Source organism: Chinchilla lanigera, unplaced genomic scaffold (assembly GCF_000276665.1).
Source record: "Chinchilla lanigera isolate Chin_1 unplaced genomic scaffold, ChiLan1.0 scaffold00027, whole genome shotgun sequence".
NCBI classification, from domain to species: domain Eukaryota; kingdom Metazoa; phylum Chordata; class Mammalia; order Rodentia; family Chinchillidae; genus Chinchilla; species Chinchilla lanigera.
Genome location: NW_004955428.1, coordinates 21,381,517 through 21,398,258, shown reverse-complemented (window position 1 = coordinate 21,398,258; position 16,742 = coordinate 21,381,517). Strand labels below are relative to the sequence as shown.

General features: G+C 40.8%; 1 protein-coding gene across 2 annotated transcripts in view; it reads right to left on the bottom strand.

Annotated features, from left to right (window-relative positions):
- Sec24d (SEC24 homolog D, COPII coat complex component) overlaps nucleotides 1–16,450 on the bottom strand; it is a 93,521-nt gene extending 77,071 nt beyond the window's left edge. Inside the window, exons 1-5 of one of the 2 annotated variants that reach the window (XM_013515265.1) lie at nucleotides 16,298–16,450; nucleotides 8,705–8,834; nucleotides 6,719–6,867; nucleotides 4,845–5,126; nucleotides 4,448–4,578 (exon numbers count right to left, since the gene is read on the bottom strand). In XM_013515265.1, coding sequence (XP_013370719.1) covers nucleotides 4,448–4,578; nucleotides 4,845–5,126; nucleotides 6,719–6,867; nucleotides 8,705–8,834; nucleotides 16,298–16,412 — 807 coding nt within the window. In that variant the 5' untranslated portion in view covers nucleotides 16,413–16,450. The remainder of the gene's footprint in view (nucleotides 1–4,447; nucleotides 4,579–4,844; nucleotides 5,127–6,718; nucleotides 6,868–8,704; nucleotides 8,835–16,297) is intronic. The other variant, XM_013515264.1, reaches the window with a different exon arrangement.
- Between the last annotated feature and the right edge of the window lie 292 nt (nucleotides 16,451–16,742).

The window sequence follows — 16,742 nt, the reverse complement described above, 5'->3', positions numbered from 1 at the left end:
TAAGTCCTGCTTTTCTATTATAACAGTCTAGGGATGAAGATTATGAGAAGAATCTAATATGAAATTAAGAAGAAAGTAAGAAGGAATCCTATTATCTTCCTCTCTATTTTCTCCCTTCCTTCATATCTTTCTTCAGTGGAGAAAAGAGACAAGGAGGGCAAACAATACAAGAGGGTAAAATAAGTGTTGTTGTTTTTTTTTTAAGGGAGAAATAAGAAGCGTGTCCCTTCTAAAGTAAAAAACCTTACGGTCATGCAGTTTCTAATATCCCTAAAGAAACTATTAACAACATAAAAACTATCTCTCACTAAACACTAAAAATGTCACCTTCTTTTCCCTTTCATCTCATCCAATCTACATGGCATCAACACCATTAGTTTCTCAGAATATGGGCCATAGATTTAGTCTGTGTTTAAATCTACTCACATCTGTCTTCCAAATTTCACTAAACTTGAACTATTAGTATAATGAGAACACAAAATGTGTTCTAAGCATTAACTATGGTAAAAAAAAAAAAAAAAAAACCACAGAGGAAACTAAAAATCATCATTGGCAGAGATAAAAGGTAAACAGGAAACTCAAAGCACCAGGATCACCTTCTATATTTTCAATCGATAACAATAACCCACAACCTGTAGACCAACTATACCTTCTACATTTTGATCACAAGATTAATGGGTTCATTCAAAATGAAAGTAGCTTTCATATTATCAACGTTTATTACAATCATTTTAATGAACATTTTAAGTATGAGATCACTATAATATAGTCATATACTTAATATATCAAACCTATATACTGAACAGTCTTTGACAGATTATACTTCCAAAAGTTTTGCTGCAATTTACAAAACCCTATCCCTAAACAAAAAATATTATAAGTGCTAATTAATTTCTAAATTAATCCATATCTTGGCTGCAACACTATAAAGCGTGAGAAATATTATAGCAGTACTAGTGATTGTTAAAAATACTCTATAGCTTTCTTATCTAAGCATATTCTTGAAAAACATGCTTAGAAATATAACAATAAGCAGGCATTTGAATGAAATTTTGACTACAACTAGACACCTACAGGATTCAGATGTAAAGACAGTGATTCCTGGTAATACTAAAGCACCTCAAAAGGTGTGGGTTTCTCTTTGCTTCAGAAGATGTGCCACTAGAATTACTGTCACACTTATTTGCTACAAATAAAGTATTGTGGTTCATAACATCCAATCAACAAAGAAAAAATAAACTGATTCTCGAGATAAATGAAAAGGAAGGATAAAGAAGAAACAAAAAGATGTGAGAGTAATGTAAGGCTCAAATATATGAAGCATTTGAAATCTGGAGTGGGGAGAGAAATGAGAATAGGAAGCACTCAATTTCTGAATAAGCGTCCCGTGGGTGCACAGTCTGGGGAAGGGCTTGGACGACACTATCAGTTTTCTTCTTTTCAAAATATGGCCACAGTCGTCACCTAAACGCTTTGTAATAAGCATCTCACTCAGGACTTTAGTCACTTTAGTCACTCAGGACTGAAGTGCAGATTAGTAAACATGACTTTACATCTTTCTTTCTAAAAGGGAGAATTAGTTTTTCTAGAAAAAGCATGTTACTTTGGTAATAGGAATACAAACAGGCTCCATCTGGCACTGCTATTTCATTACTTTTCAGATAAAAATAAATATGGGGCTGACTTGTACATATTTATTTGAAGAGTTTTAGATGAATCAAAGCATCTATCACTTCTTGTTTCTGTTGTTCATATTCATTCCTTCCTTCACTCAGCAAACACGCCATCTCACGGACAAGGATCTGTTCTAGGCATTAAGAGACAGAACAGTGGAGCTGATACCCTTGTGCAGAAGCCAGGCAATAAACAAACAAATGCGCTATTAAAACACCCTATGTCGGGCAGTGGTAAGTGCTGTGAGCACAGAGTGATGTGAGCGCAGGTGCTGGGATACCAGGGACCGGCATGAGTCAGGTCCTGCATGTGGTGGAAAGGAGCAAGGAGCCAAAGGAAACCCAAGTGCAAAAGGCCTGATACCAACAGCGTACTCAGCAGGCCTGAGAGGCTGGGGTAGCTGAGGCAGGAAGTGTGACAACTGGGAAGAGACCAGGTCAGAGGTGTGTGTGTGGGGGGGATACCTCATAGGGCCAGGGGTAGAAAATAAGGTAGGGTGTTCTGGGCAATTGTAAGAATTCTATATAAGCTCCATATAAACATGATGCTTATTTAGCTAGAAAAATCAAATAATATTAAGCCACAAAATTAATGACTAGAAATATGATTAAAATACAGCAGACCCTTGACTTACAAAACTCCTTTCATTCCCAAGAGCTGGCTGAAACTCAAGTTGTCAACTGAAGGCTCAGGCTCCTCTACACAGCCTTCAAAGTCTCTCTCCTGTATAAGGCGGATCCGGGTCCTTAAGACACTGACTCAGGATTTCTCGATTAGCCCCACACAGGTAAGGATGCTATAATGTTCCTTCCAGAACCCTTTTTTAAGGGTTAAATCTGTATCTTAGACCATCTGGAGACACGAGCAGCCAGCATTCAGGCCATAATTCATGACTTTGGTCATAAGCTAAAACTAAAATTCTGGTCACAACCCAAATTGTTCATATGTCTGGTTGGTCGTAACTTGAAGGTCCACTGTAAAAGCATTAAGAGCTGTTAACATTTTATTTCTAACATGTTTCAAAGCATGTTATTTTGGTTTGTGTCTAGATGTCCCCCAAAGCCTCAGGCAGTCATAGGTGGAGCTTTTTCAAAGGTGGCTGAATCTAGCGTATGTGATGCTGGGATTAAGGGTGTGTGATAACTGAATCAGTCCACTGATTGGTTTGGTACCACCCTAATCCCAGTAGCCTAGACAGAGTATAAGAGGGGCAGAAAAAAAGCTGTTAAGGTCTCCCTCCTTTGCTTTGCTACCTTCTTCCCACCATGAATGTTTCTCCTGGGTGAGGCCTGGCTGCCATACCACCCTGCCTTGGAGCCAGCTGATTATGGTCTAAACCTCTACAAACTATGAGCCAAATAAACCTTTTCTCCCATTATAGTTTGTGTCTAGATAATCCCAAAAAGCCTCATGCTGTCATTGGGTTTTCCAGAGGTGGCTGAATCTAGAGTGTGTGACTGATTCATAGGGCAATGCTGGGGTTAAGCGTGCCAGGATTAAGGGTATGGGATTTTGATTGGTTTGGCATAGTTTTTGCTTGGTTTAAGGGTGTGGGTGCTACCCACCCCCAGGACGGGTAGCCTGCATACAATGTAAGCGACAGGAAGAGTCTTCTCCTCTTGCTACATTTTACCTGCCATGAACTGTTCTCCTCTGCCATGCCACTCTGCCCTAGCCAGCCAATTATGATCTGAAACCTCTACAAATTGTGAGCTAAATAAATGTTTCTCCTTTTAATTTTGGGTGTTGGGTAGTTTGTCTCAGCAGCAAGAGAAAAGTAACTAAAATACCCCTTTAAACTTGGGTGTCAGTACTTTGTCTCAGCAAAGAAGAAAAAATAAGACACATGGTATAAGCATTAGACTCTTCACCATAAATCTTCAAGTTTATGTTAAAGTATAGAATAAGCAATATATTACAAAAGTAGTCCAAATTCACCACCCCTCCCTTCCTGCGTCTTTTCAATGTGACTTGCAGTCTCTCCTATGATAGGTAGTTAAGTTAGACAGAAATTAATAATACAGAAGAGATGTACTAGGCTCTCAAAGAAGCAGAAAAAATTAAGACATCAAAATTGTGGGCGCAGGTACATCTGAAAAGGCCTGGCCTTGAGATAGGGATGGAATGACATGCCTCCCCAAGGGATAGGCAACAATTTGAGATTATACTATAATTGGTATCTCCAGGGCCAGTGAAGTCCAGATAGTGCATCTGAACCCATTCCTTCCCCAAAACACCTGTGTTCTTTCCAGATACCCTTGCTATATGACCTGTTCTTTATTGGATCAATACTACCTAAGTGGCTATACTTGTGCCTTATTGGTTGATGATAGTTTGACCCATGTTTTCTCACTTCATCATTTTGCTCAATAAAACATTCTCATAGAAATCATCTCGGCGGCAACCCACTTTCCAGATCCATCTTGTCTCTCAGGAGCTGTCTCTCAATAAACCTTTCCTACTGGTAACCTCCTTTGTCCCTTATAATTCATTCTTCGATTTCGTGGCACGAAAACTTGGGCTATCTGACATCTAGCAGGTTGGGAGGTCTATTTTCCCTGTATCACTTCTATCAAGGGTAGAATTTTCTCTAGATAACCCTAGTATCCCTTTAATCCTGGTGTAGCCTACACACACACACAGAAGGGGAAAGAAGCCTCCTTGAGTGATATGTCTCCAAACAAAAATCAAGGCAGGTTGAGTGCTACCAGCCAGAAGAGTTTCTGAGAACAATGGATGAAGAAAGGTCTCTGCAAGGGAGAAGAGCACTTACAGGGCTGGGGATGGAGTCTGGATCCAGCTTCTTCGGGGGCGGGGGTGGCCCAGCCATCTGCGCAGCACCCCCAGCAAAGCCTCCTGAGTAGGAGAGCTGCGTGCCTGCCATCTGCGGGCCATAGTGGGCTGCTTGGAAAGCAAAATTTAAAAAGAAATGATAATCCCAAATCCCAGATGTAAGACTCACTGTTGTCAATACTTGTTGTTGAGCCAAACATGCTGTATTTTTCATATTATCAAATAGGGCAGAGAATTAAGCATAAAAACCTACAGTTCCCTTTATTTTTTTGTCTCACAACACTACTCAAAAACTATCATTCCTTAAAGGTAAGTGATATAGGAATGCAGCTTATTTCCAATCCAGGGATCCCCAGGTAAGCACCCTGGCCACTTACCCTGATGCGGAGGAGGAGGATAGCCAACACCCAGTGCAGGGCCTGGCGGAGGCGGGGGCTGGTACTGGGCGCCCAGAGGTGGTGGTCCAGGGAGCCCATCCTGCCTGGGCCCTGGTGGAGACAGTGATGAGGCACCAGGGCCATTCAGCGTGGTTGGGGGCGGTGGGAGAACCTGGGATCCAGGCTGCAAAATGGACGTCTGTAGAGGTCGCGGAGGAGCCTGGAAGGAGGCTGCTGGCGGAGGGCCAGGGGGCCCCTGGCTTGGGGGAGGCACCCCTGAACCTGTGCAAGAAGGAAGACCAGCCCACCTCAGTGCCCACTGCACAGATCGCTGGCTTCTAGTACACACACGGCCCGCACACTTGCTTTCCAGATTATTTATTTTTTTGCCACAAATTGAAATGTTCCCTTAGAAAGTGATACAAATGCTATGTGGGGTATTTTACACAACTGGAAAATTTAAAGAGGGTCAAAGCAACATTCCTAATTTTAGTGAAAGATAATAAATTTTAATTCAGTTGCACTAACTTTACATGACTCAATAAAGCATCTATAATTTGGCGTAAGATCTTTGTTTGTTTGTTTGTTTTTGGTTTTTCTCCGGTACCGGGAACTGAACTCACGACCTTGCACTTGCCAGGCAGGCGCTTTGCCGCTGAGCTAAATCCCCAGCCCTGGCGTAAGATCTTGACAATAACATAGTAGGAAAATTTATTATACAACAAAAGCATTATTAAGGTAACTTACAGATTCACGAAGTTATTTGTTTTCCATGCTTAAATTGATGAAATAAATTTCTGAAGTAGAAATAATCAGAGATAAAGGCTGGCAATCAACATGCTTTCCAATTGTGTTTCCTGCTTTAATTCTGTGAAACTGAGTCATTTATCTAAGACTGATCCTTTGGCTGGAGGGGTGATGGGAGTGATTCAAGGGCCCAATGCATGCTAGGCACACGTTCTGACGCTGAGCTATGCCCACAGCCCCAAAACACTCACTTTTAAAAGATAGCAACTATTCTGAAAGGGTTTTATTGATACTTCTAAAAACCTAAGTTTAGGTAACATGGAAATACATTGTTTATCAAGATAAATGACTAGGGCTGGGGATATAGCTCAGTGGTATAGCATCTGCCTGGCAAGTTTAAGGTCCTGAGTTCGATTCCCCGTACCAAAAAAGAAAAATGACTAAGTATGTCGTCATGGCAGTGGAGATTCCTATGGCTCAGGGAGTATACAGCATTTCTACTGATGCAATCTCAGCAGTCTGTTTTTTCTCCTTCTCCTCTTTTTTATGGCATCTGACTTTCATTCCTCTCATGATCAAAACACAGAATTAAATGCACTGAGAAACAGTGATTTTAAAGCTTCCTAAAATATTTTCACTATTCTAATTGTGAAGTCAGCAATCTTGTTTTTTATTGCCCTAGCATTGAATGTAAGGTATCTGAGGGTCCTTTCTTCCATCATCTTTAAACAAGTGACAGCATGATCAGGAAAAAAATTTATTAGAGACAGACACATAATACCAATGACTTATATAAAGATGTCTAAAATACTACTTCAATATAGTATGCCAGAGTTATGTCTACTATTTTAAAAATGAAGGAACTGTTTCTAATTAAAAATAATCATAGCTGGGCACAATGGCACACTCCTGCAATCCCAGCACTCTGGGAGGCTGAGGCAGGAAGACTCAAGATGGGGCCCAGCCTGGCCTGCTTAGTGTCTTAGTGAGACCTTATAAATGAAAGAACAAATGAATGAATAAATGAATGAATAAAGATAAATAAATGATAGCTCAGTGCAAAGGCCCTGTGTTTAATCCTAAGTAGAGAGTAGAGGGGTCAACAGACACTAATGTGAAACTATTACCGTAGTTGTTGATTTGCAGTTGACTGAGCTGACTGCCCAGGTGGGCGACAGATGAAGTGGACACAGGACTTGGATACGATGACTGTGTACAGGGCTGGTGCTGTGCATAGGAGGGTGCCGTGCTGTTGACAGGTGGAGGGCCTGGAAACCTGAGAGAAAAAAGCGTGTTAAACAGTATCATAGAGTTTCTTAAAGAACATATCATAAATGTCAGTAACTTATAAAATTGTAAGAGACCATGTCCACGGACACTAGGAAAATGATTGATATTGTACGCCAAGCTTGACATGAGATCAAATAGCATCATCTCCTGTCTATGCTCACATGTTTAATATATAAAGATAGAAAAAAGAAAGTTTCTAATGTGAACACAGAACCAGACTTGGAAATCAATTTAGGAAGCTGAGCCCACCACAGTTACATGTTTACTACAGTTAATCACCAACAGAAGAAAAGTCAAAAAGCTAAATGCTTTGAGCTCGCATCTTTTGTGATCTTTCTGCTTATATCCTGTCTGATTTTTGAACAAAACTTCACTTGTACTGCAATATGAAGTCAATTAGGACATTCCCTGCAAAAGGGAACTTGGAAGTGAACAATTCAGTAAGATGTTTGGGCATTGCAAATTTTTTTAATCTAAAAAATTCAGCATTCTTTACCTTTGTTTGAACTTGTACATTTATTTTTCTTTGTTTGGGATCTAAATGGCCAGCAAATGGGCAGTGCTCCTATTATGGTTAAGCAGCCTTGGAGTCACATTACCAATTTTTTCCCGCTAACTTAGAATTTTAAACAAAAACTAAAATTTCCCAGATGGTATATTCTGAATTTAATTTCTCTCTCTACAGGTAACCATTTTCCTCGTGGCCTATGTCTTAACTTCCATTCCCCAGTGCCCCCCAAGAGCTTGGCAACAGAGTCTGACAGAGGCCAGTGTCTTGCCCGCTGCCCCACAAGAAAGTTAACTTCACTTTTAGAACATCCCAGAAGGAGTTCTCTTATTAGCAGGTCTCTAGGTTTCTTCAAAGAGTAACTCAATGGCTTCCCCACTGGCGGATCCAGCCTCATGGGAGAGTCGTGCCCTGCCCTACCCTTCTCCTCACCCCAGTCTAATAACCCACAGAGGAAGCCAGGAAAAGAGGTTCCAGGCATCCCTGGAGAAGCTCCAAGGTAAATGCTGCCTGGAGCCTGACTCTGCAAAGCTCACCGTACAAACAATAATGGGATTTCCATTATGGAAGGTGTGAGGCTGGCTCCCAGCCCAGGTGACAGTCCCTTGAGGGTTGCAAACTCTAACTAACTCAGGCATCAAATATCTTGACTTCTCCGGGCCTGCTTCTACCTTCTTTCCTCAATTTATTATAAACAAGAACATGAGATTTATTGCCTTCTCTGCTTTTACTTCCCTCCCAAGTGACAGTTCTCCCTGGCATCTGTGTATCTGCCACACTGAGGCCACGACTTTCCCCTTGGCCTCAGTCTGATTTCTGTTCTATAATACTTATTAAGCACTTGTTGACACTGAGCTTGGTCCTGTGAAGGACCTAAAAGGACAATGATTTAAAGTTTTATGAGCAACAGACCAGAGGTGGTTGAAGAATTAGTGATTCATACAAAATCTAAGTGAGGGCTGGGGGTTTAGCTCAGCAGCACAGCGCCTGCCTGGCAAGCGCAAGGTCGTGAGTTCAATTCCCAGTACCGGAAAAAGACCAAAACAAAATCTAAGTGAATATACAGTAACTCAAAACTGAAATGCATAGTACTGACAGAAATAACCTGTGCTACATTTAAAATATGTACTAATCCTTCTTCCCCTAACTTTCCTAAACGCTTTGTTTACTAGGGTAGTTTTCCAGTAGATGTTTTCAAAGCTATGGACATTTTGAAGAGGTTAAACTTTCAACCAATAAACACGTAAGTTTAGAAAGTACTTTTGAACAATTTCAGTGAAGTACATAAATGAGGGTTGTAATCTACTTAGCTCACCTTTGGGGAGAATGACCTGAGGCATGAGCTCCATTCTGGCCTAGATGTTGCAGCCCAGGGGGTGGTGGACCAGGAGATGCCATCACCCCAGGGGCAGCAGCCCCCAGGCCCCCGACTGGCTTCATCACACCTACAACAGAAAGGGATGGATTAAGGGCATGACAAAGAAAGACAAAACGAGTTAAATTAACAATGAAAAACAGGTAAAGGAAGAGAGAAATGAAGGGTTAGGACAAGATGTCCTTCCAACTTGCTTTAACCATTTCCTATGACTATCAATGCCAGGCTCTGGAATAGTTATTTGTCATAATGATAAAAGAATATATATCAAAGAAATCATTTTATACACCAAACAAAAAATAAAAGAGAGAATATATGATAGAAGCACATAGGTAGAATGCACTATCACAAAAAGAATATTAGATCACTGTCTTAGTTACTTTTCTTGTTGCTGAGACAAAATGCCCAACACTCAAATTTAAAAGCTCACAGTTTGTAGATGTTTCAATTCATAGTTGGTTGGCTCCAAGGAAGGATGGCATTGCAGAGGGGCATTGCAGAAAAACAGTTCATGGCAAAGCAGGGCAGGCATAAGGCAGCATGCAACAAGCAACAACAAGCAACAAACGACAAGTAGAGGGAAGGGTCCACAGCCCTCTTTCAGTCTCTTGCATTTTATCCGGGCTACCCACCCTTAGGGCAGGTAGCACTTACACCCTTAGCCCTAGCATCGTATCACAAATCAGTCCAGCTTCACACCCTTGATCCCAGCATCACACACCCTGCCCCACAAGAAAGTTGATCGCCACTTCTGAAAAGCCCCATCTATGACTGCACAAGGTTGTAGGGGTACATCTAGACATAAGCCATAACAATCACACAATGAAAAATGACGTGTGGATATCAGAAACTAAATCTAAAAAAAACAAAACCAGAAAGAAGCAATAGTTGAGTATCCTAACTCTAAATATGAAAAAAAAAAAAAAAAAAAAAAAAGGGCTTGAGTTACAGTATGAGGAAAACCAATAGAAAGAAGAATCTGTTTCTCCAACAGATCCTAAGCATATATTTGGAACCCAGAATCCTGAATAACTGCGAATTGCTCAACTCATCACATTCATATAAAGTGGGGTGCCCTGTGCAATTAAGTGATGCCTTTGGCAGTGACTGTGTCTTCACGCATAAGCAAGTCTTCTCAGGCAGAGAACCTTAAAGGTTTTTCTTCAGAGATGTCTTATGATACTTTATTCTTCTAAACAAATTCTGGTAAAAGGTAAAATCACTAGACTTGGGTTAGATTTAAAGCCACCTACCATTTACTGTACTTGTACGGCCCCCAAGAAATTTAGCTTTGAGCACCTGTTTCCTCTCTGCAAATAAAAGTAAGAACACTTCTAGCCTCTTTCTGTCTGAGGGAATAAACTTCCTGGAGGAAGACCATAGAGGAGGTCTTTTTTGTCTCTATCCCAGCCAATTCACCTGTTTTGTTTGTGATGCTGAAGACTCAATCCAGGGAGCTGGCACTGAGCTACAACCTCAGCCTTCTTTATTTACTTATTTGTATTCTGTGACAGGGTCTCCCTAAGTCACCAAACTGTCCAGACTGGGTTCAAATTTGCATTTCCCCTGCCTCAGCCTCCCAGAGTACGGGACTTACAGGTTTGGGCCACCACCCCCAGCTCCGATATATTCCCTTTGGCCCTGGCCTCCCACTGGCACAGTCAGCAATCAGCAGTGCCCTAGCTGCCTGTGTGCACTCTTCCATGTGACCTGCTGGTGGCATTTCATATTAATATCTCTTCCTCTATGGTCTTCCTCCAGGAAGTTTATTCCCTCAGACAGAAAGGAAATGCCCAGATGACTTCCAGCCACCTGGAAAGGGTTTCTCACACTGCCATCACACTCCTTTGAAGAACGTACTTTCACAAACTTGGGTGATTTGGAATGACATGTGACCACTGAAATGGCAAGTCTTCATGAACAGTATTGATACTTACTCTTGAAAAAGGATTTCTTAAACTGAAGAATGCTAGCGCCACAGTTATAGTTCTGTTTAGCAATCTTTCACATATCACAAACAAAAAACAGTATTTTAAAATTTTAAATTAACTGCTACATAAAAACATAAAATTGTGTATACTAATGGGGTACCGGATGGTGTTTCTATACATATACACACCGTACAAAATTTAAATGAAGTTAATCATATCTATCTCTTCAAACTTATCTTTTTATGGTAAAAACTTTCAAAATCCTTTCTCCCAGCTACTTGAGATATACAGCACATACCTGTCATCTACACTGGCCCTGCTGTGCAGTTGCGCACCAGAGCTCACCACTACCACCTAACTGTTCCTTACTACCTTGATCAACCCTTCCCCATCTCACCTTCTGCCTGCTCTCCCCTGCCGCTGGTGTCCACTGGCCTACTCCCAAATTCTAAGACATCAACTATCTTTTAGATGCTGTGAGTGCAATCACCACGCAGAACTTGTCTTTCTGTGAAAAAAATTCTAACTCCCCATTTTTATGATGTTCTAAAGCTTCAAACACAGCAAAGTTAGAAAAACCTGAGCCTTGTACTCAAACAAGGTTTGACTCTTTCCCTACCATTTAGTAGCAGGGACTCTGACAACATGCATTATCTTCCAGAGTACCGACTTGGAACATTTTGTCAGGCATAACATCCACATCTCCAAAGGTCATCAGAGAAGTAGGTAAGACGAGGCCAATGTGAACATCCAGATCTGCTTCCTCTCCCTTGACCACACTCCCTATACTTTTTCTTTTCTTTTTTCAAAGGATCTGTTTTCTAACAAAGCATATATACCATCATTATATGCACACTTGTGTTTTTACTTTTAAAAGATTATTTTAAAAGTAGAAAAATCACAATAGTAGCACTAAATATTTTCAACTTAAATGATTACATGTAGTATAAGAAAAACCAAAAATATTTTTGCTTTTTAAATAAGTAGATTGGTAGCCATTTCACCCAGTCCTACATTTGTGTCAAGAGAATCAAAAACAGTTGATATACCCAAAGAAAACTGCTGTTCCTCAGTCTTACTAACATGTGTTCTTCTTTTTCTTTTGAAAATCAAATCTGTAGCAATAATTCCACTTATTAACATATGATTAACAGGCAATCATTATGTCTACACACATGTACTAGTAATAAATAAATTTCTTGCCTTTGAGATGCGCAGGGCTCTTACGGAAGAGACAACCATGTAAACAAACAGTGCCGGTGACATGTGACCAGTATTATGAATGCAGAGGACTCCCTGCCTCTTCCTGGGGACTCAAGCATCAAAGAGGAAGGAATGCCTGAGCTGAATCTTAAGGATAAGCAGGAATGTCCTTGGTAGAGAAGACAGGAAAAGGGATTTCAGTCAGAAGGCAAAGCTTGCAAAAGGTCTGAGAGGGCATGGCATGACAGAAATGGCAAAAGGCTCCATGGAAAGAGCTTGTTGGGGACAGTGGTGGAATGGAAGCTGTCCAGACCAGCTAGGGTCAGACTTCAAAGTCCTGGGTGCCACATGGACTCTATTCCCAGGGAAAAGAGAAGTCAGTATCATCATTATCTGCAAACTCATAGCCTTCCTCTAAGTTCATTATTGGCATTTTCAAAAGTGATCAGATACAAGGAGAATCAGGTTCTTCATTTACCAGTGAATTTTAATAGGGAAGGAATGCTTCATGGTGGGAATGGACTATGTTAATGCCAGAAGAAAAAAAGGAAAATTTCTAAAATCACGGAAGTCATCTTTAAAAGAGCGGCACATAATATGGACTAATTTATTTAACACCAATCCAGTTCCTTTCTGGCTTGCTTTTCTTCATGGTCCTGAGCTGGAAAGATAGAAACTCTACTTCCTAGTCTCTACTACAACATAGGTTGTTCTGTACTCCAAATACAGCAAAGCAACCCAACTCTGGGAGACCTGGGTTACCTTGGTGGCAGAGATGGCTCCCCTGGGCCAGGCAGACAGTGACTTATGGCAGAATGTTATGAGGGGCTGTGCAGCTCTATGAACTGCATAGTCTTTAGTCTGTATCTCTGTCTTTCTCTCCGTTCGCCTCGTTACCCTTTAACAAATCCCTTTCTACTATGAGGGATTCTGCTATCAGCAAAGGAACTCTGACCAAAGCAACATCACAGGAAAGCATACTCTGAATTTGGCCCTGAGTCTAAACAACTAAAACCAAAATTAAAACAATTTGTGAGGGAAAAGACTGTTATATGGGCAGAATCACAATGGCCACGTGCTGTTCCTGAAGTACTATGCTACGTGATATACCTCCGGAAGCTCACAATTTAGAGAGGATCCTCATCACTACTCCCATAGCCCTGCTCTAGTTCCAGGACATTAACACTTCCAGGGATGACTCTTTCCTCTGAAAGGATGCTTGGCAATATCTGGGCCATTGTGAGTTGCCATGCCTCCTGGAGGGGAAGGAAGGTACTACTCGCATCCAGGGGGCAGAGGCCAAGGCTGGCGGTAATAACCCCCTAACGCACATGACCGTCCCTCTACACACACACACACACACTCCCCAAAGAACTAGCTATCCCCAAGTAGCCACAGTACTGACACTGAGAACCTCTGCCCCTCCAAGCAGTATATTCTCTCCAAATTCCTTCACTACACTTTCTAATATGCATGTAGTTCTTTCTGAAATGCACATTAGACTATGTCTCTTCCCAGCTTTATGCACTCACTAGCACTCTACTGCCCTTCACACAAAGTCTAAATTCCTTGACATGGTCCACTTTCCACTCCAGGTACTCTGTTCACCAGACTCTATTCACTTAAATAAATGAACGAAGGATTTAATTCAACAAAGACAGCTTTTAAAAACATCTGTGTTGGAAAATAAGTGAGTGTCTTGCTGATGAATGCTGGAGCTTGCCATTCACTTCACTGAGTAAATATTCATTGTTCCCTAGATTTAGCCAATCAATGTATACATATTTCAAAACCAACATGTGCTATATGGGGCGGGGGGAAAGAAAAAGAGAGAGGCAGAGAGAACTAAAAAATGTATACACACTCAAGCAGTTCACTATACTAATATATGTCTGGAAGCTAACAGCCACCACTTTGAGCACCTTTTGTAATTGTAGAGGCCAAAGGTAACTTGTATTAATCTCCGGATGCCTCAATAAATTTAGTATAAAATATTGATACAAATTTTTCTTTTCTTGACGTATACATTTTTTGGTGCTCTAGGTAGATGTAAACAGACAGACAGATAATTTGTTAATTAAAAATTACTTAAATATGTGAGTTTTTAGAACTGTTTTAAAACATTTCCAAACAAATAAATGAGCACCTTCTCTGCCTTACAACATGCATCCTCATATCGTGTGGTAACATAGCAAGGCCTGCACCATGTAAGAACACAAAGGATGGACTTCCAAGTAAGCTGGAAGAAGAACACAATCAGAGATGCCTGGAGGAGTCGTAAGGAGATGTGTGAAGATAAATCTGGCTACAGACAATGACAACTTGAAAATATAGATGGGCTTTCTGGTAGAGCAGGGTACCAATCAGGCAGCAAACAAGAACCAGTCTCCAAACAGTAATAATAGCATATGCGGACGGAGTAAAGGGCACAGACGTGGATGAATGAACCGAAAACGGAAAATGGGGAAAATAATAAGACCAGAGGAGCTTAAAGCATAAGGAGGGAAAATGTGAAGCCATAAAAGGTTTTAAACAAAATCCAAACTAGATTTACAGGCTATTAAAAAATCCCTCCGGTTCAAAAGCTGTTGGTTTGGTGGAAGGCAAGCAGATAATCACTGAGACCACTTTAATCCAGGTGAGAGATCAGGGGGTTGAACAAAGAGTGACAGGAGACTGAAGAGGAGGAAGCTGATGGGAAAGATGTTTGCAACTGCTCTGAAAAAATTTAGGAAACCAATTGGATTAGTCAGTATAAAAAGAAGAGCTTTTTTATAGTGAAATTTTTCATAGTAGATCACTAAGTAAATGATGCTTAATATGATATGGAATGCCAGAAAAATGGCTGTGGAGAAGGAGGAAGGGCAAATAACACATACTTAAGTTCATATGAGAATTTATCATTTGCTTTCTTGTAGGACCTGGACGTAACTTTTGAGTTTACCACATGCCAGCTCCATGTTATGGCACAAGTCATATCATTCAAGCCAGTTTCCTTTGCTGCCAAAGAGAGCTGATAACGTACTACATAGCATTACATAAGGATTAAATAAGATAATACAAGTAAATCTTTCAGGAGCAGTTTTTGAAATATGGAAAGCACCCAAGACAGAATAATGTATCGTTATACATAAATGTTGAGGAGGATGAACCATCAGATAAAAGCTGAAGAAAGATGAGTTAGTGGTTCTCACTGGATCTACAGAGGCAAGGTTATAAACATTTTGGGGAGGACTGGTCCTGGCTAAGAGGAAGTTTCATCTGAAGGATTGTAAAAGTCAGAGGAAGACTAAATCATAAGGGTGACTTTCCACAGGGAATTCACAGCCTCAGGGCAGCTCCTACACCAAACCATGTGCTGTTGCTAATATGAAGCATCCCTCCAGGGAGAACTCTGTGACCTCTGCACTCCACACATGCCATCTAGTATGGCCTGAACCTTAGCCTCCTGTGGCCCCTGAGAATTACTCAATGATTTATATACAGACCATTTCCACAACTGCTTATCACTATGCATAAATGACATAGAATTTGTCCAGGACTACTCCTCTCCATAACATACATAATCTTGCCTTTGTGGATCCTGTAGGAACCACACATCTGTCTTTCTCTAGTATCTCTCTACTTGGTGGATCATTTCTGCTCAGCATTCATATACAAGATACCTACTCCACGCCTTTGAGCTGCATTTCCAATGTTATCCAAAAGCCCAGGAACTGTCTTATTCAAGTATTTCCTGGGAATCTGGGCTTAAAAAGCTATTATGAACCTCACTCCTGTCTCATGGGGCTGAGCTCCTCAGAGCAGCCCTCTGATGAGGGGAAGGTGACTCGTGCTGTCCACTGTCATCAGAACAGGAGATGTCCGTCCCACTAACACTTCTCTTTACCCCTCCTCCACACCTAAAGTCAAGAATCTTCACTGGGAACCATATTTTAAAGCAACCAACATTGTTCAATAATGGTTTCAAGTAAAGGCCATGTTTCTCTTGTTACTATCAGTGAATAATCTGTATTGTGCAAATCTAACAGTGTTTTTCTAATCTCAAAATTGATTTTATAATACTATGACCTCAAACTCTTTAACATACACATATTTAATGCATTCTAACTGAATGCTTACAATAACCTCTTCCCCTTTATTAAGGCCAAGAGAAAATCTAACAAAAAAAATCAAACATCCTAGAAAGCTTCTTTGCTTTAGTCTATACTTAAAAACCAAACTTGTGTTCTGTGAATAACCAAACCAGTGACGTCATGTGCAGCTATGAGGGCAGTTTCAAATGATCCTACGATCTCAAGCCATGTCATATAATAACTGCCCAACTAGTTCAAGGAATCCTATGTCTTTGAGCCTAAGATATGAACAAACACATAGAAGCTAAAACAACACACTTTACCTGGTGGTGAAGTTGCATGGGAAGGATCCCCATAGTGCCCATAATGAGGTGGGGAGTCTATTCCTGGCTGGGACTGAGAATAGGGTGGTGTGGCCACATAACCTTGTTGACTCATTATGAAAATATTCCAAAGGAAAGTTCCACAAAAGAACCCTGTAACAGAAAAACCAACAAAAAACACATCAAAAGGCACTTAGTTATTTAATTCTACTAAACATACAAGCACTGTCATTTATGATGGTTTGAGGAAAAGTACAGGTATCACATGCATGAGGTATCTTCATATCACATGAAATTACATGGGTATCCCCTAAAAAGGGTTTAACTATAAACTCAGTAATCCCACTTTCATAGTCCAGGCATAAAATGTGAACAACTGCCAACCACGTTTTCACTGGAAGCTGAAGTGTCTCACAAATAACCTCTGCTAAGTGTTCCTGCTACT